At 35.9% G+C, this 26,911-nt stretch overlaps 1 protein-coding gene and 2 pseudogenes across 1 annotated transcript; all 3 read right to left on the reverse strand.

Moving 5' to 3' along the window:
* Positions 1-416: 416 nt before the first annotated feature.
* LOC127690076 (olfactory receptor 143-like) lies at positions 417-1,370 on the reverse strand (annotated as a pseudogene).
* Positions 1,371-5,648: 4,278 nt separating this feature from the next.
* LOC127690077 (olfactory receptor 143-like) lies at positions 5,649-6,587 on the reverse strand. Its single transcript, XM_052189633.1, has one exon. It carries the CDS (start codon positions 6,585-6,587, stop codon positions 5,649-5,651), a length of 939 nt encoding a protein of 312 aa, XP_052045593.1.
* Positions 6,588-25,244: 18,657 nt separating this feature from the next.
* Positions 25,245-26,196, reverse strand: LOC127690180 (olfactory receptor 143-like; annotated as a pseudogene).
* Positions 26,197-26,911: the final 715 nt, after the last annotated feature.

Raw genomic sequence — 26,911 nt, forward strand, 5'->3', positions numbered from 1 at the left:
ATGAGAAGCTCCTAAATGTAAGTGATAAACATAAACAAAGGGAGGTTCAACACATACAAATAAAAATTTAAAAATATATACAAATATTTCAAAGAAACAACTTGAAAGAAAAGGTACTATAAAAATTTAATCATGAGTTTAAATAAGTCACCAGGGTCTTAACCTGGTATAGGCAATGAACATAACATCATCTTGTAAACACACTGAATGTGAGGATATCTCATATCCTCACACTACACTGAGAAATATATTACATGGCTTAAAGAAAAATGGGGTGTTACAGTATGACTTCTACCAATGCTATTGAAGGACAATGATAAATAAAAGAATACAATATAGGGAATATGAAAGACAAGGACAAAACACAACATATCAAACAGAAAGTGATGAGTCTAAAGAATGCACAATAGCATAAATCAGCTGATGGTTCTTTTCCAGGATTTCTTCATAGCAAACCTGACATCCGTGTTTCTGAGGCTATAAATAAGAGGGTTCAACAGGGGGACCAATAAAGTGTAAAACACTAAGAAAAATTTTGATTGTTCCTCAGTTTCAGCAGATGATGGATTGTCCTAAGCAAGTCGCCCAGATCTATAGAAGAGACTAACAGTTATGATGTGAGAACCACAAGTGCCCAAGGACTTGGAACAACCTTTGCTTGATGATAACTGAATGATAGTAAAGAGAATCATAGCATATGAGACTAATATAATAAGGCAACATAAAATGAAAGCTGTACCCACTGCAACATAGCTCATAAGCTCATTGAGATAAGTGCTATTGCAGGAGAGCTGGAGGAGAGGGAAGATGTCACACATGTAGTGATTGATGATGTTACAATCACAAAAAAAATGAGCCTGACCATACATCCTGTGTGAGTCATGACACTAATAAACCCCATCAAATAAGAACCAAATATTAACAGACAGCAAACCTTAGGGGATATAACAATCTGGTACATTAATGGCTGACTGATGGCCACTTATGAATCCATGGCTGTCAACATGTAACTCTCAGCATTTATAAAGACACAGAAGAAAAACAGCTGAGTCATACATCCTCTGAAGGAGATGGTATTCTTCTCTAAAACAAAAACTCATCAGTATTTTTGGGGTAAAGACCATTGAATAACAGAAATCAATGAAGGACAGATTGAAGATTAAAAAGTACATGGGATTGTGAAGGTTTGTATTTAAAGAAATGAGACTCATTAAGTTCAATTTTCCCATCACAGTGGCTGTGTAGTTCATCAAGAACAAAACAAATAGGGGTAGCTGGAGCTCAGGTTGTTCTGTCAGTCCCTTAAGAATAAATTCTGACACTGAAGATTAATTTTCCTTAGTCATTTCCATCATGTGTGGCACCTGAAAGATTAAGTGTATAAAGATAACATTAACCCATAAATCATCTCTCACTGCAAGAACAGAGTGGATTTATTAGTTTCCAATATGAGTAAGGGTACAAGGTATCCTAAATAATTGCTAATTTCTCTTTCTCCTACCTATGATTTGTTTAGCTCTCTAGAAAGTTCCTTTAAGTTTAACTCTTTTCTTTCACTTAGGGTTTACTAAGAATTATGACTAAAAATATCAATACACATTCATTTCCCAAAACATAGGTTAGATATAGAGATGATAGATAAATAGATAGATAGATAGATAGATAGATAGATAGATAGATAGACACATAGGTAGATAGACAGAATCATGGTTTTGAATATAAAATGTCAAGATAAAGACAATTCAATTCTCAACTTAATTCACCTTGAGTCTTTCCTGACATGGGAGTTCATGGTCTCTTCCTTCACACTGTGCTCAGAGAGCCAAAGTTGTTAATAATAATCTGTGCAGATCATGTGCCTCACTTCTATCAGAGGATTGCCAGGGACATTGATGCACTTTCTGTCTCAGATTTTTACAAAGATACTTGTCTCATATAAAAAAATACTATGGATTTTTTTCATAGGAGACTTCAATATTTCATAGTCAATATTTCTTAAAAACATTCATTAGAAGCACAGAAAATTATTCTCTTTATGAGTTTTCTTTTGGATGAGTCCCTTGATGGTAGAAATTGTTGAGTTTGTGCAACAGAACTAATGTCAGTTCTTTAGAGACTCAACATTCTACTCCATTTATAATTTCCTAGCAGAAGTATCTATTCCATAGGGCAGATCTATGAGTTTTTCATCTATTCCTAAAGCCCAGCAGAGCTCTACAAGAGGAAACGTCCAAGGACATGTTCACAAGCCATTTGTAGATTTTTCTATGGTTTCAAAAATAAAGGTTTGACCAAGTATAAATTTATATATGACCAAATATAAAATTATATAAAGATAATTTTATGAAGATTATAAAAGAGTATGAATAAGCACTCAAGATAGCACAAATTTATATTAGCACATTTTGCTTGCCAGCTATGAAACTCTAAAATAAGCTGATCCTTGTTGTTTTCCCATCTGTATTTTCTTATGAATAACTATAAATATCCATAAAAATGAGAAATCTGGATGAATAGTAAAGTTCTAGGTTAGTATAGATAAATCTGAGAGTACCATTTATATAAACAAAAATAATTTTAAAGCATGCAAAATAAGGTGTCTATTATATTTTGTGACAATTTATACCATTATTAGGTTACTGGATGTATGAAAATATATGAGTATGTGTTAGTGTCCTCACACTGTTTATATGCTTACTCAGAAAGATAAAATTTTTCTTGCCTTGACTCATATGGAATGACTAAATTCTACCCATGTTGTTGTCTTGCATAGTGGAGACAAAATAGAACTTTGGCTCCTACCATCCCACGCCATGTTTTCCTCCTCACCATTATGCACACCTGAGCCATAGTCTAAGATATTCCTCTAGATATTATCAAATGTATATTTGACATGGATGGCAGAGTAATTGGGCTCAGAAAATGAACTGCTTAAGTGCATAGTCTCATCAGGATTATTAAAAACAGCAGGACATTGAAAATGTAGAGAAAGGTGCTTAAGAATAATAATAACAATCATTCACAGTAAACATAAAAGTAATGTACATTATGTCATTTATCTAATGTGAAATCTAAATAAAATCTTACAATAAACAGTGTAAGAAAAATATTGGCATTTATGGATATGTAAACATAACTTATTTTTTCATTATTTATTAAGTTGTTTATTTACTTTACAGCCCAATCATAGCTTCCCCTCCTTTCTCTTCTCCCAGTCCTTCCCTCTCATTTCCCCTCCCCTCCTTCTCTGAGGAGAAAGGGGTGTCTTTCATAGATATCAACTACCCTTCATAAAAACATGGAATGGAAACAAGTGCATCTTCTATTGAGGCTAGACATGGCATCCCAGTTAGTGGAAAGGGATGTAAAGGCAAGCAATGCAGGCAGCAACAGTCTCTGCTCCTGTTTTAGGAGTTCCACAGGAAAAACCAGTTGCATGACTGTTATAGATTTTTAGAGGTACTAGGTCCACGCTATGCCTGTCCTCTAATTGGTAGTTCAGTGTCTATAAACTATAGGCCTAGGTTAGATGATTTCATAGGTTTTCTTTTGGTGGATATGACAACTCTATATTCTTCAGTTCTTCCTGTTCCTCTTCCATAGGTTTCCCAAGCTCCACGTGATGTTTGGCTGTGTGTCTCTGCATCAGTTTCTTTTTTTTTTTTCAATTTTCTTATTAGATACTTTCTTTATTTACATTTCAAATGTTGTCCCCTTTCCTTGTTTCCCCTCCAAAACTCCCTATCTTATCCCTCCACCTCCTATTCATCAGCTCACCCACCCCTGCTTCCTTGTCCTGGCATTCCTCTATGCTGGTGCATCAAGCTTTAACAGGACCGAGGGCCTCTCCTCTCATTGATGTCTGACAAGGCCATCCTTTGCTACATATGTGGCTGTAGCCATGGGTCCTTCTATGTGTACTCAGTTTCAATCTGTTGCTGGGTAAATCCTCTCTGATGACAGTTATGCTAGTCTCCTGCCTGCAAGCATAGCAGAATATCATTAGGGTGCGGTCACTCTCATGGCATGAATCTTCAGCAGGGACAGTCACTGGTTGGTTCTTCTCTCAGATTGTGCTCCATATTTCACATCTGCAAATCATGTAGCAGGGGATTGTCTTGTTGGACATCAATGAGAAGAAAAGACCTTGGTCCTTTGAAGGCTCATTGCCCCAGTGTAGGAAATTGCCAGAACAATGAAGCTGGAGTGGGTTGGTTAGTGAGCAGGAGGAGTGGGGCTGGAATAGGGGATTTTCAGAGGGGAAACTTATAGTACCTGACATGAAAATAAAGAAAACATCTAATAAAAAATTTATCAGCTGCAACAAAAAAAAAAATCATGTTCTAAGTTTGCTCTTCTTTCTAATTCTGTATTACTAATCTACTATATCAGAACTTTGAAAACACCATGATCTTGAAGTACATATAAGAATTACATTTTGAAAATTTTTTCTTTGACTACAGCATCTTCACTCATGGGTATATGCCTAAAGTCTTGCAAAGTTGATGTAAAAACTGAAAATGTACCTTCTATATTACATAAACATATGAAAATTTTGTAGAACATAATTTATATAACTTTATTGTGAACAAAAGTTTTACTTCTCAGTAAATTAATAACATTTAATAAGCTTCTTAGAGTATACATTTTATTAGAGAAATTTTGACATGCTTCACAAAAAAAAAAAAAAAAAAAAAAAAAAAAACTTGATCAAACACTCAGCTTCACGGTCCCTGAAAGGTTGATCATGAACATGAAGAAACAGGTTAAGGTGTCACTTTGTAGCCTTCTCTACTCACTATCCTTCAAAGTCTCTCTTTTGCATGGGTATTTGCTTTTATTCCTACTTAGTTCCTCAGAATTCCTACAAAAGTTTCATGGATAAGATCTCTAATACAAGGAACTTGACTGGACCATCATTCTATACTCCATCAATTGGACCTATACTGAACAAATTTCCAAAAGTTCTTTGTCTCTGTACAAATCTACTTCTTTCCATTGTTTTTGCATAAACAAATATACTTCTTTTAAAAATAATTTATATGGTTTCCTTTTCTTAGAAATAATACACAACTAAATATAATGATTGGTGGTACAATGGAGGAGACTCAGCTTTCTAGGTTTTATTCCTAGAATTTAAAACAGTTACCTGGATTTATTTTCATTAAAAAGATATAAAAGGAAAATATAAAATAGTGTTATCGTTATGTATAAAATATATTAGACCTGTCTTTATCTAGAACAGGTCATGAAGATCAGAATGGATAATATTAGAGTGTGGAAAAATGTCAAATTCAAGAATCGTGCCACAAAGATGCCTGCCAGATGATATTGAAAATGATGGTGATGGTAATCTTTATCATCATCATCACCATCATCATCATCATCAAAATGGTAGTAGTCGTTTAATGAATGCTTGTGGTGCTGGTCGTATTAGTTTAAGTTTAGTGCTGCATCTGTGTGTGTGTGTGTGTGTGTGTGTGTGTGTATAGTATATTAGATAGTATGAACGCAGTGATAAAAGTGACGAAAATGGGAAAAAGGAAGACAGAAAGAATAGAAGAGAAGTAATAATGAGGGAAATGTCATGAAAGGTAATGAAAAGATCCTACCATACAGTGATAGACTACTACAAACACACATTTACCTCAGATTGTGATTCTCTTCATGGTTCTCTTTGCTGCAAGTTTGACATCTTTGTTCCTGAGACTGTAAATAAGAGGATTCAGCATGGGGACCATAAGAGTATAAAACACTGAGAAAAATTTCCCCTGGTCTATAGACTCAGCAGATGCTGGTTTGACATAAGTAAGCAGCCCAGAACCATAGAATAGACTTACAGTTATAATGTGAGAACCACAAGTACCCATTGCTTTGGACCAACCTGTAGCTGATGACATCTGAACAATATTTAAGAGGATGGAAGCATATGACGTTAAAATAACAAGACCAGATACAATGACAACAATACAGGCAATAAGAGAGCTCACAAGCTCATTGGCATAGGTACTACTACAGGAGAGCTGGAGAAGGGGGAAGATTTCACACATGTAATGGTTGATGATGTTCGAATCACAAAAGCTGAGCCTAATCATGCAGCCAGTGTGAGCCATGGCACTTGCAAATCCCATTAAGTAGGACCCAATCATTAGCAGGGAACACATCCTAGGAGACATAAGGATGGCATAAATCAAGGGCTTGCATATGGCCACATAACGATCATAGGCCATTGCTGTTAGCACATAACACTCAGAATTAACAAAAAAGCAAAAAAAGAATAGCTGAGTCATGCATCCTGTATAAGATATGATGCTGTTTTCAGAAACAAAACCCACCAGCATTTTAGGGGTGCAAACCAATGAATAACAGAAATCAATGAAGGACAAATTGAACAGGAAATAGTACATTGGGGTGTGAAGATGTGAATTTAGACAAATAAGAATCATTAAGCTCAAATTTCCCATCACAGTAGCTGTATAATTCAGCAAGAACACAAAAAACAAAGGCAGCTGTAACTCAGGTTGGTCTGTTAATCCCATAAAAACAAACTCAGTCACAGAAGTGTCATTCTCCATAGCCATTTGCATTATGGTGTAATCTGTTGGGAGAGGAAAAGCAAGTGACATTACAAGGAAAATAACTTTTATCAGACAAATATTTTTGAAACTGGTGGATTTGTAAGCACAGTATTTTGTAAAAATGCTGTATGGCATTCAGTCATTACAACACAGATTGAATCCTGAGAAATCTCCAGTCCCTTCCTTACCTAACTAGGATATGTTTCTCTTTCCAGTGAGAATTCTGAAAAAAAAAAAAAAAAAACCTCTTTGTGTCTCTTGAACATCATTTTCTCCCTACTCATTAGACATCATTAAGTGTCAAAGATTTTTGAAACAGAAATAAAAATGTCTTATCAAAAACCTAATATTTATAACTTCATGCCTGAAGGAAAAGTATCAACACAAGTAGATTCAGTGATCAGCTATGTTCCACAGAGACTTTATAGCAACTGCAACAAATGGACCCTTCTCAGTTGTCCTGAAGAATCCAAAACCTTTGATAAGGATGATAATAGTCATGGCGAAGATCTCTCTCTAACACCCTACCAAACTTAAGCTGAGGAATGTGACTACTTCTGTGTAAGATTTTCATTAGAAAATCCTTATCCTCACCTGCAGAAAAAAAATAACATCCTTATATGATGTTGGAAGACGTTTTCTAGTTAAAGTGAGAAGTTATTTTATAATCCAGAGATCTGTGAAAATTGTTTAGAATCCTGGGAAATAATTCTCTCTTTAAGATTTCCTCACAGGTTTCATGAGTCCCTTGAGTGTATGAATTACTCAGCCTTCATTTACATCATACACCATAAACAGTGTTGGCTCATTTGAGATTCAAAATTGTGCTCAATTTATAATTGCCCATCAGGAGTGCTGATTGATAGAGTGCTAGGTGGTTTTCTTTGAAATCTTCATCCTAGTGCTTTGCACAACTCTTCAAGAAGAAAGTTGAGGGACATACTACATACTTTTACTAGTAATTTCCAATAGGTACCAAGATCTTTATTAATACATAATATATTATAGATTAATATTCTACAATATTTTGTAAAAAGTAAGTTGAAGCCAGACTTCCCAAATTTGTCACATTGAAGATGTAGCAAGTTGTGAATCTTATTAACCTTTATTTATGTATATTTTTAAATGTGCATTTTTATGTATATTTATAAACTGAGACTCACAAGCCATTGTAGCCTGTCCCACAACACCCAGAGGAAGCTCCACTCCCAGGTGCTTTTACATACCCAGGATCACAGGATCACAGGATCACAGGATCCTGGGCTACTATACCAAGAAAAACTCTAAATTAACACAGTCAGAGAAAACTAGATATTCCATGACAAAACCAAATTTATGCATCTTTCCAAAAATCCAGCCCTACAAAGGATACTAGATGGAAAACACGAACACAAGGAGGGAAACTACACCCTAGAGAAAGCAAGAAAGTAATCTTTCAACACACCCACACAAACACAATTCCACTTCTAACAACAAAAATAACAGGAAGTAACAAGCACTTTTACTTAATATCTCTTAATATGAAAATTAATATTACCAACATATCCTAATCAATTGAAATTCAAAAATATGAGGAATTAGAAATTAGTTGGCTCTAACCAAGTGGTTTCTCTAATTTGGTAATTAGAGAAATGTGTCCAATATTGTATAATCCATATACATTTTCTGCGTGTTTGTATGTGACAGTGTCTTGCTGTGTACCACATAATGGTCTTGAAATCATGTTTCACTTATCTCAGCCTTTCTATAAATAGGATTATTTGAGGTTTTTACACTATACTATAGTTTTTCAGAACAGCTTCCATATTTCAAAATTATTTATACAGTCAGAAGAAACATAGAAAATTAATTTGGGAGGTGGCTTGTAAGGGAACAACAAAAAGTGAAACTGAATGTTTTGCTTGATATTTATAATTATTGTATCAATTTTGAAGAAGATGACCTTATAAGTTACTCTTTTTCTGAGATGAATGCTTTTCAAAATCATCACAGCCAATGAACCAGAATCTTACCCTTATCTAATGTCTGTGCCACACTTCAAGCAGAACCATTTTTCGTTGAAAAAGTTGATGAATGACTTCATGGATAGACCATCTGAATACACACACCGTTTCTTAAATGTATGTAACCTGTTCCCTGTGGGCTGAGAATGATGGCAATCACTCAAGTCAGATAGCTTTGACCATAGCAGAAAATCTGTATCGAAATAATTGTGCATACAAGTCATTCCTTGGTGTAGCAAGACTGTCAACTCATAGCTACTATGAAGGTAAAATCCTTTGGTGATTAAAGTACAGCTTTATTACAACGAACTCCAATGTTTAAAAATTGTTCTTGTTTTGGGTTTTTACCATAGTAAGACCCAAGATTCTAAACTCTACTAAAAACAAAACAAAAAAACAAAAAAGACTTTATCTTTTATGTTCATTTAATAATATACCCATAATTTTTATGAAATATATATTGTGTTGAATATAGAATTAAATTTTTAAAATTTGAAAAAAATATGTACACACAAGTATATATTTATACATTGTTTCTAAACAGTAAAGGAGACATAAAATGAAACTGAGAAGTTTCTACTAGGAAACCTGAACAAGTTACTATGTGAGCAAAGAGAATTCATTATTTCTCTGTAACTGATGTTTAAGCTGCAGGCTGATATGCCTAGAGTGGAGCATGTCTCATGTCCATTCAGCTGTGTACTCCAGAGGTCCTATGATGAGTGACAGCTACAGGAAACTGTCTTCACATCTCCATCACAAAAATAAAGCTCAGACTTTGTTTAAACTTTTAAAGTAATCACAATTAGAATGGAAATCTGTGATAAAATCTCTCAAACAATTCTGTAGCTTTCCATGTCAAAATATTTTTATATCCAAGTACATTCTATTATATATATATAAAATGTGTGTGGATATGTGTGTGTGGATATGGATTGATATATATATATATATTATATATATATAATATATATATATCAAAGGAATATATCAAAAGATATATAGATAGCAATATATGGGATATAATTATCAAAGGAGACAGTTATATCCTTTGATTTTATATAAATATTTAGTAGATTTATTTCTGTGGTCATAATTAGCTTGAGATGAAATACCTATCAAAGCATGTGTCCTTATTCAATGCTGGGGAATATTCTGGGTATATGCCCATGAGTGGTATAGCAGGGTCCTCTGGTAGGATCATGGCCAGTTTTCTGAGGAACCACCAGACTGATTTCCAGAGTGGTTGTACCAGCTTGCAATCCCACCAGCAGTGGAGGAGTGTTCTTCTTTCTTCACATTTTTTCCAGCCCCTGCTGTCTCCTTAGTTTTTTTTTTTTTTAATCTTAGCCATTCTGACTGGTGTGAGGTGAAATCTCATGTTCTACTATGTTCATAGTAGCCCTATTTATAATAGCCAGAAGCTGGAAAGAACCCAGACGTTCCTCAAGGGAGGAATGGATACAGAAAATGTGGTATATTTCCACAATGGAATACTACTCAGCTATTAATAACAATCAATTCATGAAATTCTTGGGCAAATGAGTGGAACTGGAAAATATCATCCTAAGTGAGGCAACCCCATCATGAAATAACAGACATGCTATGCACTCATTGATAAGTGGATATTAGCCCAGAAGCTTGGAAAACCCAAGACACAATTTACATATCAAATGATGCTCAAGAAGAATGAAGAACAAAGTTGGATACTCTGGTTCTTCTTAGAAGGGAGAATAAAATACCCACAGAAGGAGATACAGAAACAAATATGGAGTAGAGTTTGAAGGAAAGACCATCCAGAGACTACCCCACCTAGTGATCCATCCCATACACAGTTACAAAAACACAGATATTATTATCGATGGCCACAATTACTTGCTGACTGGAGCTGGATATAACTGTTACCTGGGAGGCTCTCCTAGTGCATGACAAATACAGAGGGGTACACTCTAAGCTAGCCATTGGAATGAGCACAGGGACTCCAATGTGAGAGCTAGAGAAAGGACCCAAGAAACTGAAGGGGATTGCAATGCCATAGGAGGAACAATAATATGAGCCACCCAGTACTCCCAGAGCTCCCAGCGACAAAAACATCAACCAGATAGTACACATAGTGTTACCCATGGCTTCAGATGCATAGACAGCAGAGGATGGCCTTGTTAGACATCAAAGGGAGGAAAGGCCCTTGGTCCTGGAAAGTCTTGATGCAGCAAAGTAGGGGAATACAGGACCAGGGAGCAGGAGGGTGTTGAGTGGGAACAGGGAGAGGGGAGATGGCTTATGGGACTTTCCGGGGGTGAGGAACCAGGAAAGGGAAAATCATTTGAAATGTAAATAAAGAATGTATCTAATAAAAATAACAAATAAAATAAAAGTATGTATCAACTCTGAAAAAAATCGAGAAATACTGATCAAAGGAGACCCTTTTTACCTGTGACATAAAATAAGTTGCTTTATTAATATATAATTGTATATTATGAACTTTACCTATTTACAGAGCTATTTACTAACCTTCAATATCCAATTCTTTTTTGTTTGTTTGCTCATTTTGAGTGGTCTCATTAAAAAGTTCACTATGGTTCATTGAAAGAACTGTAATATCTAAGAAGAAGTATGTATTATGATAATATAATAGAACCTACTTTCAAGCTTTAGAAATTTGACTAGATATTTGGTTTTCTATTTCTATATCCTTTGAGATACCAAAATTATTTCCAACCTATTTTAATTTTAAAATATAATAAGTTTAGTATATAAATTTTTAAATTAATGTAACGATACTTTCAAATAATTATTTTCTAATTTTATGTTTCACTTTCCTTTCTAAAGAGAGTAAAATTACAGCAATTAACAAATACCTTCTAATATAATATAGCTATTAATATAACAACAAAATATAGTTAAAGCAATTTATAAGGCATGCTAATTTCCAAAACATTCTCACATATTATCTCTTATGATTTTTCTTTTTCTTCCCTAGAGAGTAGATGATGTCTATCCTATGCAGGCTGATGTAAAAATAAAGAACCTAAGATGCTAATGGCTAAAAAACAAAAACAGTTTACTTTGTCATGTTGGATAAATTGATAAGAGAGGAAAATATTGATTGGGCTAAGAAAGAATTTTCTGTTTATTGAATATATATATATATATATATACAATTTAAATATAAATATATTATTATCCTTTTCATTTGATTATTCACAACTTTTCCATGCACATCTTCATTCTATTTCAAATTCATGAACAATAACCTGGTGTTTTGCCAGGAGCCATCCTCACTTAGAACTCAATGCCAAGAACTCTCCATACCAGGAGCCCATCCCCACCTGGCTCTCAAAGCCAGGAGACCTTGAAACCAAGAGTCATTCTCACTTAGATCTCCATGCCAGGAACTATTCCTACATAAATCTCAACCCCCCCTCCTTTTGAAGTTCATCTGTAGATAGGTTACTATAGCAATCCCTTTCCACTTCACCTCCTCATGACCTCCTTTATCATGCCAAAATTCCAGCAGCAATAACTAGCTTTACCAGAAATTATGAGAAACTGTTTCTTAGAAATGATGCCAATCCCTTGAGATTGTTCCACCCTTTACCCCTCCCAAACCTTGTATGCTTCCCTTTATATTGACTTGTGTAAAAATTAAAGTTTGACAGCTTGATCAGGATTAGACTTGCTGTCCATCCCTCTTTTGTCTTGTCGGTCCATTGCCTTTCTTCTAGGTAGCTCCAGGACCCTGTTGACTGTCCTGCGGGTCGGGACAGTGTTTATTGGATTCTCTTCTTACTTCCAGGAGAAGATGGATAAAAGGCAGCTGCATAATCAAAAAGTCTTCCACACACTAGGTCACTATTCACACACTGCATCCCCAGGGTTGAATGAAAAGCTAATTGGCACCTTGATGGATGTGGAATGTAGCACAAGCAAATCAGCTAGTCAGTCTATAGCAGTTATTTACTGCTACCATGATATTCAAGAAAACCTTGAGAATTTATAAATTTTAGCTTTCCTAGATTTATAAGATTTCTTTGCATGCCCATGACCATTTCTCCTCCCTCCAACATTGAATGTTTTATTTGAAAGAAAATGCTATGAAATATTCCCACATTTAACTTAGCCAATTTTGAGTATTTTTGAGTATTTAGGAAAATGCAAGAACTATTATATGAACCCACCTGTGGATTCTTGAAAAGGTTCCTAAGGGGTGGAGTGAGGATCTAGGGGTAAGAGAAGCAAGAACTGGAAACAAGAGAGGATTCTGATGAAGTCTCATCTAATGCAGGTTCACATACCCATTATATGGTAAAGCATTTGGCAGCAAAAAATAAAACATGATGTGGTCAGCAACCAGCAAGACCTTCAGAGAAAATCTAAAGTATACATCAGCACACTGTGTCTCATCAAGAACTCAGGATACAGTCAGCAGCAACAGTTCCAGAATGACCAGACCATTTCCTGTGACTAATGCCCCCACCTTGACCCTGATCAGGCCTGAGAAAGATATGTATGACTCCAGTGGTCTCCTACAATTATATATACACAGTCATCCTAAGTTACCTGTTAACCGAAGTATGGTAATTCTTTCCTTATTATATTATGATAGTTTAGGCATTTTGTTGAAATTAACAAACTGTGTGTTCAGGGATTACTTTTGGAGTTTCAGTTCTATTTCATTTATTTATCTACAGTTAATAACACTGATGAATATCTGATAAATAAAGTTTTGTTTTAAATTTGAAATTTGGAAATATGAATGCTACAACTTTGTACTCTTTCAAAATTGTTGATTAGACTATAAGTGATGCTGTATTCTCAGCTATGGATGCATCATCTCTATCTCTCACCCAACAAAGCTCAAAGTACATCTGGAAACAGGGGGAAGAAAGGCACATATTGTATATATTTACTATATGTAGATGTTAGCTGTTAAGTAATTGATAAGAAAAGTATAACCTATATCACAACAAAGTTTACAGATACTTTAAGGGAGGAGAGGAAGGATTAAGGTAAGAGATACCTTAATAGATATCCCCAGGAAGGTGAAATAGAGCAGTTATGGATAGATGTGACAGGGACTAGAAGAGGAGGTTCAAACGTGGAATGTGAGATAAAGAGAGGTAAGGGAAGTTATGTGAAGTGACACAGCTAAAACAGCCAATTCAGGGGGCAATTCTAAATCTAATATAGTAGAAACTTCCTAAAATTTATACTTATATGAAGCTAATCTAAGAGAAATCACCAAAAAGCAGGGAAGACAGAGCCACAACCAGACAACTCTCATCATTAAATAATGCTTCTAGTATAGGAATGAGTTGCAGATAATTTGAGTTATTGGCCAAAGAGATAGCATGAGAACCCTGAAACAACACAGGCTCTTGAGAAGACTATGGGTTACTTTCCATAACCCAAGAGTAAGGCCCTGTAGCTTGCACACACACACACACACACACACACACACACACACACAGAGAGAGAGAGAAAGAGAGAGAGAGAGAGAGAGAGAAGGGGGAAACAAACAGCTAAAAACTCATTGAAGAAAAGAAAGTTGAGAGGTCTGGTGGGATGGTGGTGTAGACATCCTTGTGAATATAGAAGAATGAGGAACAGGATGAAGAACAGTCAGAGTGTAGACAGATAGGAGGATAAAATCTGGACAAAAAAAGATTAAGTAAAAATTTTTAAAAATTTAAAAAGAGAAAAAAAAGTGGACATGGTACCTTCCTAGAGTATTTACCCATAAAGACACATGCTTATGCATCGCTAAAAGTGATGTCTCCTTCAAATCCACCCCTTGTGGCTCAGAGAAATCTGTAAGAAACAATACTGAAAAAGCATAAGAATTCATAGGATGAAGATCTCAAAGGAAACAAGACTGCCTAAACACAACCCAAATCATACATGTGTGGACTCCCAGAGGCTGTAGCCAGCATTCATATGGCTTTCAGGGGTCTGAGACTGAGAGAAATAAGGTCTTAGTGCTGAGAAGAGAAGTGGACATATCACCCATCCCTAAGAGAAGATATTTTCAATAGATATCACTTCAAAAGAAACATTAACTTTTAAAGGTGGCCTTAATGAGGAAACTAGCAAACAACTTTTAATGGTAATCCCCATGTTCGGTAGTAGACAGCTAACATAAAACCAGCTCAACAGCATCTTTAGAAGGTCCTTGTCTCATAATATTGTGTCAGGGCACTACTCTTTTTAAAACTCACACATCCTTTGTGTATATATGAGGTGTAGGCATGTGGGACCATTTTACCAGACACGCATAAGAATGAACAAGGTTTAGTTAGCTCAGACCCTAGAAATTTTAGAAAAGAGAGAACTGAGAACAGTAGGAGTGGAGCTGGTCCCCACCTGTCCTTGTACTTGCTTTGGAACATGTAACCATGACACCTCTCTGAAGACCACAGGCACTGAGTCACATAGCATAACACCTGGGGTTCTCCATGTGAATGGAGATCACCCTGAGCCTTTAGACAATAAACTTTGCTTTCTGGGTATTTCTTCCCACATAAGGTATTTAATCATTTGGTTCCACCATCAAATACATCAGTATAAATAAGCAAGGATCATATTAAAGAGCTGCTTCATTAAGGATTACTACAGAGAAGGCTTTCAACTTCAAGAGCTGCACCTAAAACTCCCTAAGAGATGCCTAATTTCCTACAGCCCCACCAGCATACATGAAGCTTGCTCCTAATCAAACTGGACCACACTCTTCCTGGACTCTGGCTTTCCTTTCCTGCCTGGGTAAAAATATGTGGGAGACTAGAGATGAACTTGCTATTATTATTTAGATACATTTCCATGGAAATTTTTGCCTTAAAATGTTAGTATGCTCATAAGTAAATTATTTTCCAAATTTGAATTTCTTGATCTCCTTTTCACAATGAATTCTGTGAATTAAGAAATGTATGGTCAAAATGCTGAGAATAGGTGAGAGTATCATGTTCATCTCCAAAGAAATCTTAATAGTGCCTCCTCTGGGACCCAGTGACCTCACTGCAAAGGAGGCAGAAAATAATGAAAGAGATAGAAGCCTGGAAAAGAAGATCTATATGTCTTTGATGTATGATACAGTCAGTAAAGTAATGACCTCACATCAACTGTGTCTGCTTCCAATGAACATATACAAAAATGACTGGGTCTATCTATTGACCCCATCCATTGTTTGGAGAGTTGATAGCAAGGCCCTAAATTCCCTTAATGAGATAATGGTCCTGGCAAATTTCTGGAAAAAGAGCATATATAGCTTCATTTGTGTACCCACTGAAAAATTTACCAGGCACAGGTACATAAGATTACTTCTGCAGCGGGGCTGAGAGAGCACATAAGCAAATTTGTAACTTCTAACTGGTTTTGTCTGCAATGCCCACAAATGGCTAATCCCAATGAAGCTTATCACAATTAACATCTAATTTCCATCTTAAGAACTCACTAGGGAGGAAACACCATAGTACTCTTGGAATGCTACCCACTATAGTAACCTAACTCTCCATTGATCAATATATATTTACCGTGTTCATTCCTTATTTTCATTTCAATTCTCTTCTTTGACAGGAAGCTATTAACTAAATGCCAGTAGATCATAGCACCTTTGATGTCCTTTGAAAATCTAATACTCTCTTCATTTAACCTCAGAAAACCTGAACATGTCCTCTCAGAGTTCATAGACCTAAGTACATACATTTAAAAGAAATGGAGAGAACTCATAGTAGCATCTTAACACACTTGAAAGTTCTAGAAAAAAAGAAAATAAAGTAAGCACACCCAAGAGGAGTAGGCAAGAAATAATCAAACTAATAGATGAATTGAAAAAGATGAATTAAAAACAAGGAATACTGTAGAGTCGATGAAACAATGAATTGGACATTTGGGACAACCCTTATGCAAACTAACTAAAAGAGAGAGACTTTTCAAAGTAATTAAATCAGAAACAAAAAGAGGAAAAAAATGCTCAACTTCATTAGTCATTAGGGAAATGCAAATCAAAACAACCCTGAGATTTCACCTTACACCAGTCAGAATGGCTAAGATTAAAAATTTAGGAGATAGCAGGTGTTGGCGAGGATGTGGAGAAAAAGGAACACGCCTCCACTGCTGGTGGGGTTGCAAATTGGTACAACCACTCTGGAAATCAGTCTGGCGGTTCCTCAGAGAACTGGGCACCTCACTTCCAGAAGATCCTGCTATACCACTCCTGGGCATATACCCAGAGGATTCCCCACCATGTAATAAGGATACATGCTCTACTATGTTTATAGCAGCCCTATTTATAATTGCCAGATGCTGGAAAGAACCCAGGTATCCCTCAACAGAAGAGTGGATGCAAAAAATATGGTATATCTATACAATGGAGTACTAGTCAGCCATTAGAAACAATGAATTCATGAAATTCTTAGGCAAATGGATGGAGCTAGAGAACACCATACTAAGTGAAGTAACCCAGACTCAAAAGGTGAATCATGGTATGAGATCACTAATAAGTGGATATTAACCTAAAAAATTGGAATACCCAAAACATAATCCACACATCAAATGAGGTACAAGAAGAAAGGAGGAGTGGCCCTTTGTTCTGGAAAGACTCAGTGAAGCAGTATTTGGCAAAACCAGAACGGGGAAGTGGGAAGGGGTGGGTGGGAGGACGGGGGGAGATAAGGGGGCTTATGGGACTTTCGGGGAGTGGGGGGCTAGAAAAGGGGAAATCATTTGAAATGTAAATAAAAAATATATCGAATAAAAAAAGTGAAAAAACAGACATGGAGGCAATCAAATGAATATGAAGAATATATTTTTATAACCTGCATTCCACAAATTGGAATATCTGAAAACAAACAAACAAAAAACAAAAAAATAACATTTTTTAGATACAACTTACAAAAGTTAAATCAAGATCATATAAGACATGTATATATGTCCTAGTGAACTGAAGCAATTATTTAAAAATTTCCCCAAAACAAACCCCACAATGTCATATAGTTTTAGCATAGAATTTTAACATAGTTTCAAAGAAGATTTAATGTTGATACTTCCCAAGTTATTCTACTAAATACTAACAAGGAACACTGCCGAGTTTGTTTTAGGAAGCCACAGTTACCTTGAAACAGAACCACATGAAAACTCAACAAAGAAAGAGAATTTCAGGCTGATTTTTCATGATGAACATAGTTGCATAAATACTCTATAAAATACTGGCAAATTAGATACAAAAATACATAAAAGAGATCATCTATTGTAACCAAGTAGGCTTCAAGCCAGAGATATAGGGATGGGTCAATATATGCAAAGCAGTAAATGTAATCTACAATATAAATATGCTGAAAGACAAAAATTAAATGATCATTTTATTAGATACACAAAAGGTGTTTGACAGAATCCAATACCTCTTCATGATAAATGTGGGAAAAAATAGATATACATGGAACATACCTAAATATAATAAAAGCAATTTACAGCAACCCTATAGCCAATATCAAATTAAATGAAAAGAAACTCAAAGTAATCATATTAAAATCTGGCACAATACAATGTTGTCTATAATTTGTATACCTACACATTATTGTACTTGAAGTCATAGTTGGAACAATAGAAAAACTGGAGGAATTCAACAGTATAATTATTAGAAAATAATAAGAAAAAGTATCATCACTTGCAGACCAAAAGTTAGTATAGATAAAGGAAAATAAAATTTCCAAGATGGAACTCCTACAGATGATAATTTCACCAAAGCAAATGAATACAAGATTGACTGAAAAACAAAAACAAAAACAAAGGCAGTAATCCTTCTGGAAACAAATAACAAATAGAATAAGAAATCAGGGACACAATACTTTTCACAGAACCATCTAATAATATAAATATCTAGGGTAACCTTATTTAAGCAAGTAAAATTCTTGTAGGAGCCTGATGTAGCAGTCTCCTGAGAGTCTCTGCCAGACCATGACAAATACAGAGGTGGATGCTCACAGCCAAACTTTGAACTGAGCATCGGGTCCCTAATTAAAGAGCTAGAGAAAGGACTGAAAGAGCTGAAGAGGTTTGTAGTCCCATAGGACGAACAAAGGTATTCAACCAACCAGACTTTCCCAGAGCACCCAGGGACTAAGCCGCTGTGGGAGAGTGAAAGGCAGCCTGTGTTCTGGTCGAGCTAGGTTTAAACTCTGGAGACACAGCAAATAAATCTGCAAGGGATGGATCCATTGGCCATGATCCCAGACACTGGGTTCCTGAAGCCCTCAGCTATCCATAATTCTGTGGCCATCAGTCACATTGGGCAATGCCCCAAGCCCCTGGTATTCTGTCTAGACTCCACCCCAACAGTCATCTGGCAAGACCCAGGTATGCTCCTCCCCATTGTTACCTGGCAAGAGCCAGGTAGGACCAGCCCACTATAAAAGAGTCTGCTTGCCCCCTCCTCGTCTCTTTATCTCTTGCTCTTTTGCTCTCTCTGTCTCTCTGTCTCTTTCTCTGTCTCTCTGTCTGTCTCTGTCTCTCTCTCTCTCTCTCTCTCTCTCTCTCTCTCTCTCTCTCTCTCGTCTGTCTCTCTCTCCTCTCTTGGGCTCTTCCCTTTACCCTTCCCTTCCTCCCTGCTTCCACTTCTCTACCTTTTCTCTCTATACTTGTCTACAATAAACCCTCTAAAACGATGAACTGCCTCTTCTCATATGGACCTGCCATGCTGGAACAATGAAACAGGTCGCGCTCTCAAGAGCTGCTTCTAATCTCCCACAGAGAAACCTCTCTGTACTTCCACCCAGGGTCACCACCAAACCAAGACACCTGCCCTAGCTAGCCAGGACACTTGTCCCTGAGGGAACAGCTGGAGCTCCTCCTTTTCCTCTTTTCCCTTAGGCCCCAGACTAGACCTGGCCTGTCAAGCCCCTAACCTGTACTCAGCTCTCCTGAAACATCCAGCAGCATCTGTGGTGTCAAAGAGTGAGAAGCTGTTGTCCTCGGGCTCCATGAGGCTCGGAAACCCATGAGGTCGGCCTTGCTAATTCCCAGGGACCCCACGACTGCCCTTCCCCATCCCCGGAGTGGGGTCACATGACTTCTCTGAGTCCACTGCCCACCCGGTGGTTCTGTGGGAACATGTTCTGTCCAACTCCCCATGTCTGACTTACACAGTGGCCCAACTTTTTAATCCACAATCCACCAACCTAGGAGTACACATGCAAGGATCCACGGCTCCAATATAGTATATGTAACAAAGGATAGCCTTGTTGGGCATCAAAGAGAGGAGAGGCCCTTGGTCCTGGGGAGGCTAGATGCACCAGTGTAGGGAAATGCAAGGCTGGGAGGCAGGAGTGAGTAGGTGGGTATGGGAACACCCTCATAGAAACAAGGGGAGATGGGATGATATAGAGGGTTTGGGGGGAGGGGCAGGAAAGGAGATAACATTTGAAGTGTAAATAAAGAATATATCCAATAAAAAAGGAAAAAATATCTTTAAAGAAATAAATTAAAGAAGATATCAGAAGATATAAAGATCTCCAATGTTCATAGATTAGTATGCTTAACATAGTAAAAATGATCATCTTCCCAAAGCAATGTATACATTCAATGTAATCAAAACTAAAATTGCAATTTAATTCAACTTGAAAAGACAATTTTTAACACTGTACAGAAAATCAAAAGGCAAAGGATAGCTAAAAAAATCCTCAACAACAAAATAACTACTAAATGTCTCACCATTTCCAACTTCATGTTCTACTTCTAAAACTATTGTAAGAAAAACTTCATGATATTGTAATAAAACAGAAATGTTGGTAAATGGAATTGAATTGTAGATCCAGAAATTTTCCATACATATGCATTTGTATAAGGTGATAAGTGTGGATCTATTTGCAATTTTCTAAAACCAGACATCCAGTTTGATCAGCACAATTTGTTGAAGATGCTGTCCTTTTCCAGTGTATATTTTTGACTTCTTTATAAAAAAACTGAAACAAGAAATACATACAAATGCAAATCTAACTATTAAAAACCTTAATATAAAATTAGATATACTTATTCTGATAGAAAAGAAAAGGAAAAATAGACTTGGATGCATTAACACAAGGGAAGACTTTTTGAACAGAAAACATCTAATATGTTCACTAAGGTCAACAATTAATAAATAAAACTTCCTAAAACTGAAAAGTTTCTATAAGGTAGAGGATATCATCAATCACATAAAGTGGCAGCCTACAAGAAGGAAAAAAATTTCCCAATTCCACATCCAATAGAAGACTCATATCAAGCATATAAAAAGATCTCAGGAAACTAGATCTCAAAAAAACCTAAATAATCCAATTAAAAAGTAGGGTACAATATAAATAGAATTCTCAATACTGGAATGTCAAATGGGTGAGAAACACTTAAATATCCAACATCCAATGTATACCAAAACTACTTCATGATTCCATTTTAAACCTGTCAGAATAGCTAACTCAAAAGTGACAGTGACTGCTGGAAAGAATGAGGAGCTAAGGGAACATGCTTCTGGCAGGTGAGAGTGTAAACTTATACAGCTTCTATGGAAGTCAATATGACAGATCCACAGAGAGATGGTAATAGATCTACCTCAAAATCCAGCTACACCATTGCACTATACCATAAGGAAAGCAGCTCAATCCTCTTCATTTTGGCTTTATACACAATAGACAAAAACTAGAAATATCCTAGATATCCCTCAACTGAAGAATGGATACAAAAATGTAGTATGTATACAAAATAGAGCGTTGCCAAGCTATTATAAGAAAATGACATCATGATGATTTCAGACAAATGGATGTAAATAAAGAAGTTCATCCTTAGTGTGATACCCCTGACCTAAAAAGATATTATGGTATGATATAATGTTTACTTATAAGTGTCCTGTAGGCATTAAGTCAATGATAATCAAGCTAAAATATGAAGAATGAGAGATCAAATTAATTTATATCCACCAGTATTATTCTGATTTTTAATTTACTATCTATGTTGTATTACAAATCATAGGCTTGTGTTTTAAGAATAAATACTCTTCATCCCTGGATAATACATAATCATGTTCCCCTTTTCCTCTGGAGTGAAGCCCCTAGAGCCAGGAGAATGAATGGAAATAAATGACCTCCACAGGTGGGGGTGAGGGGACCCTCTAGAATGTACCAGTGACTTCTTGGAGTTTAGAGAATCTCAAGATTGAAAGGAAGAGACCTTAGATTAAATGCCCAAAGTGGGGAGAGGGAAGTTATAGAATCTACCTCCAGTAGAAAGACAGCGCATGGAGTGGAGGGATGGGTTGCCATCCTACAGTCAAAAACTCTGACTCAGAATTATTCCTGTCTAAAAAAAACTGCAGGAACAAAAACGGAGCAGAGAATGAGGGAAAGGAGGTCCAATAACCTCCAGCCCAAATTGAGAACTAGCTTAAGGGGAGGCTCCAAAGCCTGACAAGATTGCTGATGTAATTACAGACAGGAGCCTAACATGGCCTCCCTCCAAGTGGCATAACAAGCAGCCAATTAAGAGAGAAGCAGATACCTAAACCTAACCAATGGACACAAGCTGAGGACCCCCATGCTTGAATTAGGGAGAGACTGGAAGAAGCTAAGGAGGTCGATGACCTCAAAGGAAGACCAGCAGTCTCAACTAACCCAGATGCCTGAGATCTCTCAAACACTGAGCCTCTAAGCGGACAGCAAACACTAGCTGGTCTGATCCCTGCCCTCCCACACACACACAGATACACACAAGAGGACTGCCTGATCTAGCCTCAAACACACCTAATGTTTGAGACACTTGAGGCCCCAGGGAATTGGGAGGCCTGAAGGCACATGGGTGTGTGTGGGGATTTGGGGTCGTCCTCTTGGAGATAGGGGATGAGGAATGGGATGAGGAACTGTTGTGGGGCAAAACAGGAGAAGGATAATGACTGGACTATAGAAAAAAGATAAAAGATGATGATGGTGATAACCATAATAGAATAAATATTCATGTCCATTTGCTTAAAATGCCAAGTCATTTCATTTTCCTAAGACAGAACAAACAAGTATGCATTTCAAATAAGGTTGTTCACTTCCCAGGACTAATCCAAGCTATTTGCTATTTTATTTTGCACTAGACCATGCCAATGATTGCAATACAGAACTCAGTCCATACTTTATACACTGCTCCTGTGGCACACATTCACTTTCTACCTTTATAACAGCCCTTTTACATATATATGTATATATATATATATATATATATGTATATATATATATATATATATATATATATACATATATATGTATATATATACATATAGATATATATGGATATTGTATACTTGCTCTGTCTTTTATAAACGTAGTTCATGTTTCAATACATTTGCTTCTGAATAAATACAAAACCTCTGTTTCACCACACACTGATGACAGAAAGCAAAACAAAATCAAATGTCTCTCACAATAAATAAAATGTTTAACTCTCTAATACCATTAATTTTGTCAGAATCATTTCTAGAAGCATTATTTTTTCTAATTCTGCACTTCTAAGTTCAATATTATAGAAATTTAAAATATAAATAAAAATTATTCTTTCAGTATCCATTGAACCCTAATCATGTTAGATTCCATGCCATGTAGTTATTTTCTTAAAATTGAAATATTCTCTCCCAGAGGAAAGACAGATGCTTATAATACAAAGGAAACTCACAAAACACATTGTCTTCAAGTAGCTGTGCCTAAGAACACATTATCAGTGTGCAGTTCCTGGAGGAAAACAGATTCTAAAGTAAAGCTGACTGCAAGATGGTCAGGAAGCTTCAAGACAGCGTTTTAGACACTCATCATCCACATATATATGGGCATTTCAGTGAGCAATACAGTACATATATTTTTATCCAACACAGAAAGTAAAAAATGTATTGCAAGGCTAGACTGTTAATTGTATATAACATGAATTAATTATTTTTCTGTCTAAAGATAAAGAATATTGACCTGACAATTCAGAAAAGCTTAACAAAACTCTTCATTTCTATTATTCTATAAAAAGAATCATTAATCAAAAATAACAGAAAATACGTTGCCTTTTGGTTAGAAGGTTTACATCACATTATAATGAAGCTTCTGTAAGGAAATGTGTGAAAAAAACAAAACAAATTAAAAAAATCTTGATTTTCAAAGGTCTGTATACAAGATCTCCACGACAAGCATCTTGGCAGGGTCCAGAATCTTATAGATTCCTCTCTTGGGGAGTCATGGGAAATAACTCTCCTAAAAGTATCTATTCCTGTACTTTACATGCTCCTTGTCATGTGTTACTGAATAAAACATGCAGCATGTGTGAAAATAAATTATGTATTATTAGTTGTATTGTCTAGCCATAGTCATGCGGCCATTTCCTCATGTAGAAGGCATATATATATATATATATATATATATATATATATATATATATAGACATTGATAAAAGATGGAGAGAGAGATTTTCTTGGGTATGGGAACCCAGTCAAAATGCATGATGTATATCAATAGGTCTATATCCCATGTGCTATTTCTTTTACAGAAGTACCTAATATCTTTTAAGAAAACACTATACATTCTGTGAAATGGGAGTTTGGGGTATAGTCTAGATATTATTAAAACACTGTGTTCTGTGGACAGAAATATGTATAATTATATTTTTTAATAAAAGGCATAGACCCAATCCATATATTATATACAAGACAGTGACAATTTCAATTTTAGTCATGACAAAATGTCTGTTTGCTGAAATAGTCTCAAACTCATGGGGGAATGGAGAAATGTGAAGAGGAATAGGCTAAACACATGTGCTGACAACCATAGAAAAAAAACCTTTTTTCAGTTAATTACAAATTTCCCTCATCAATTTCACGCTCAAATTCTAGAAAAAGAACCGTATCAAAGAGTAGCTAGAATGTTGACAATTATATAATCCCCACAATTTTCTTCTCATCTCTTTGAATGAATATACAGGTTATAAGCACATCGGGTAAGGAAGTTATCTTTCACAGCAAACCTTACATCAAAGTAACATCAGACAACTGAGAAAAAAGAGTTAAAAAATAAAACTACAAGAATTTTATTGGCTGCAAGAGAATAGCCAGCAGGACCAGTGGAGAGGGTTTACCTGTTAAGAGCACTTAATGCTCTTAGAGAAAACATGGGTTCCTTTCCCAGTACATACTTGATGATTCCCACTTGCCTGATACTCTACATCTAAGGATTTTGAAACCCTCTTTTATCAATGATAGGCTATTAAATGTATATGACAAACATTCATTCAGAGAGGTTCAAACCATATATATATATATATACATATATATATATTAAAATAAATAAATATACAAATATTTTTTAAAGAAATATATGAAAAAAAGGTAAAAAGAAATTTTTATCCTCAGGTAAAGTTAAAAAAAAAACTGAAAAGGTCTTAATCTGATAGTGACAGTGAACCTTATAGCATCTTAGAAACACATTTAATCTAAGGATGACACATTTTCACAGTACACAGACTTATATCGCTGGGCTTAAAGAGAAATGTGTATTATAGTATAAATTCTAGCAATGCTATTGAAGAACAATGATAGATGAAAAGAATAATATATATAATATAAAAGAAAAGAAATACATTAAAAAAATAAAAACAGAATGTGAGGAAGCTAAAACATGAATCAAAGGATAATTCAGCTGGTGATTCTTTTCCAGGTTTTGTTCACAGCAAGCTTGACATCCTTGTTTCTGAAGCTATAAATAAGGGGATTCAACATGGGCACCAATAGTGTATAAAACACTGAGAAAAAAATTGCCTGACCCCCAGTTTCAACAAATGATTACCTGAAATAAACAAGCAGTCCAGATCCATAGAAGAGACTAACAGTTATGATGTGAGAACCACAAGTGCTCAAGGCTTTGGACCAATCCATACGTGATGACATATGAAAGATACTGAAGAGCATCGTAGCATATGAAACTAAGACAATTTGGCAACATAAAATGATAGATGTGTCCACCACGACCTAGTTCATAAGCTCATTGACATAGGTGCTACTGCAGGAGAGTTGGAAGAGAGGGAAGATGTGATATATACAGTGTTTGACGTTAGAATCACAAAACCTGAGCCTGACCATACATCCTCTGTGAGCCATGGCACTAACAAACCTCATCAAGTAAGAACCAAATATCAACAAACAACAGATCTTAGGGGATGTAATGATCTTGTACGTAAGAGGCTGACAGATGGTTATATAACAATCATAGGCCATGGCTGTTAGCACGTAACTCTCAGAGTTGACAAAAAAAAATAAGAAAAAAAAAAAACAGTTAGTTAAGTCATGCATCCTCTGAAGGAGATGGTGTTCTTTAAAACAACACTCATCAGCACTTTGGGGGTAAAGACCATTGAATAACAGAAGTCAATAAAGGACAGATTGAAGATGAAAAAGTGCATGCGAGTATGAAGGTTTGAATTAAAAAAAAATGAGACTCGTTAAGCTCAAGTTGCCCATCACAGTGGCTGTGTAGTTCATCAAGAACAGAACAAATAGGGGCTCAGGGGTGGAGCTCAGGTTGGTCTGTCAGTCCTATAAGAATAATCTTAAAAACAGAAGAATTATTTTCCATAGTCATTTGCATCATGTGTGGCACCTGAAAGATTAAGTGTAGGAACATATATTAGCATGAACCAACTCTCGCAACAAGAACAGAGTTCAATTTATTAGTTTCTAAACTTGAGTGAGTGAACAAGGAGTCCTGAAATCCCTATTTCATTTATCCCCTAACCATATTCTTTACCACTCCAGAAAGATACTTTCTTTGACTATTAAGTCATTTGATTCTCTTTAGTATATACTAAGAATTAAGGTTATAAAGAGCAATACACATGTTTTCTCAGAATAGACATGTAATATGTTTTTTAATTTGAAGTTAAAAAATCTCAAGATAAAAATGATTTTTCATCTGGAACAACAAAAAACCCAGGATAGCTAAAACTATTCTCAGCAACAAAAGAAAATCTGGGGGAAATCAGTATCCCTGACCTCAAGCAATACTACAGAGCAATAGTGTTAAAAACTGCATGGTATTGGTACAGTGACAGGCAGGAGGATCAATGGAACAGGATTGAAGATCCAGAAATGAACCCACACACCTATGGTCACTTGATCCTCGACAAAGAGGCTAAAAACATCCAATGGAAAAAAGATAGCCTTTTCAACAAATGGTGATGGTTCAACTGGAGGGCAGCATGCAGAAGAATGCGAATTGATCCATTCTTGTCTCCTTGTACTAAGCTCAGATCCAAATGGATCAAGGACCTCCACATAAAGCCAGACACTCTGAAGCTAATAGAAAA

Source organism: Apodemus sylvaticus, chromosome 7 (genome assembly GCF_947179515.1).
Source record: "Apodemus sylvaticus chromosome 7, mApoSyl1.1, whole genome shotgun sequence".
Taxonomy (NCBI): Eukaryota; Metazoa; Chordata; class Mammalia; order Rodentia; family Muridae; genus Apodemus; species Apodemus sylvaticus.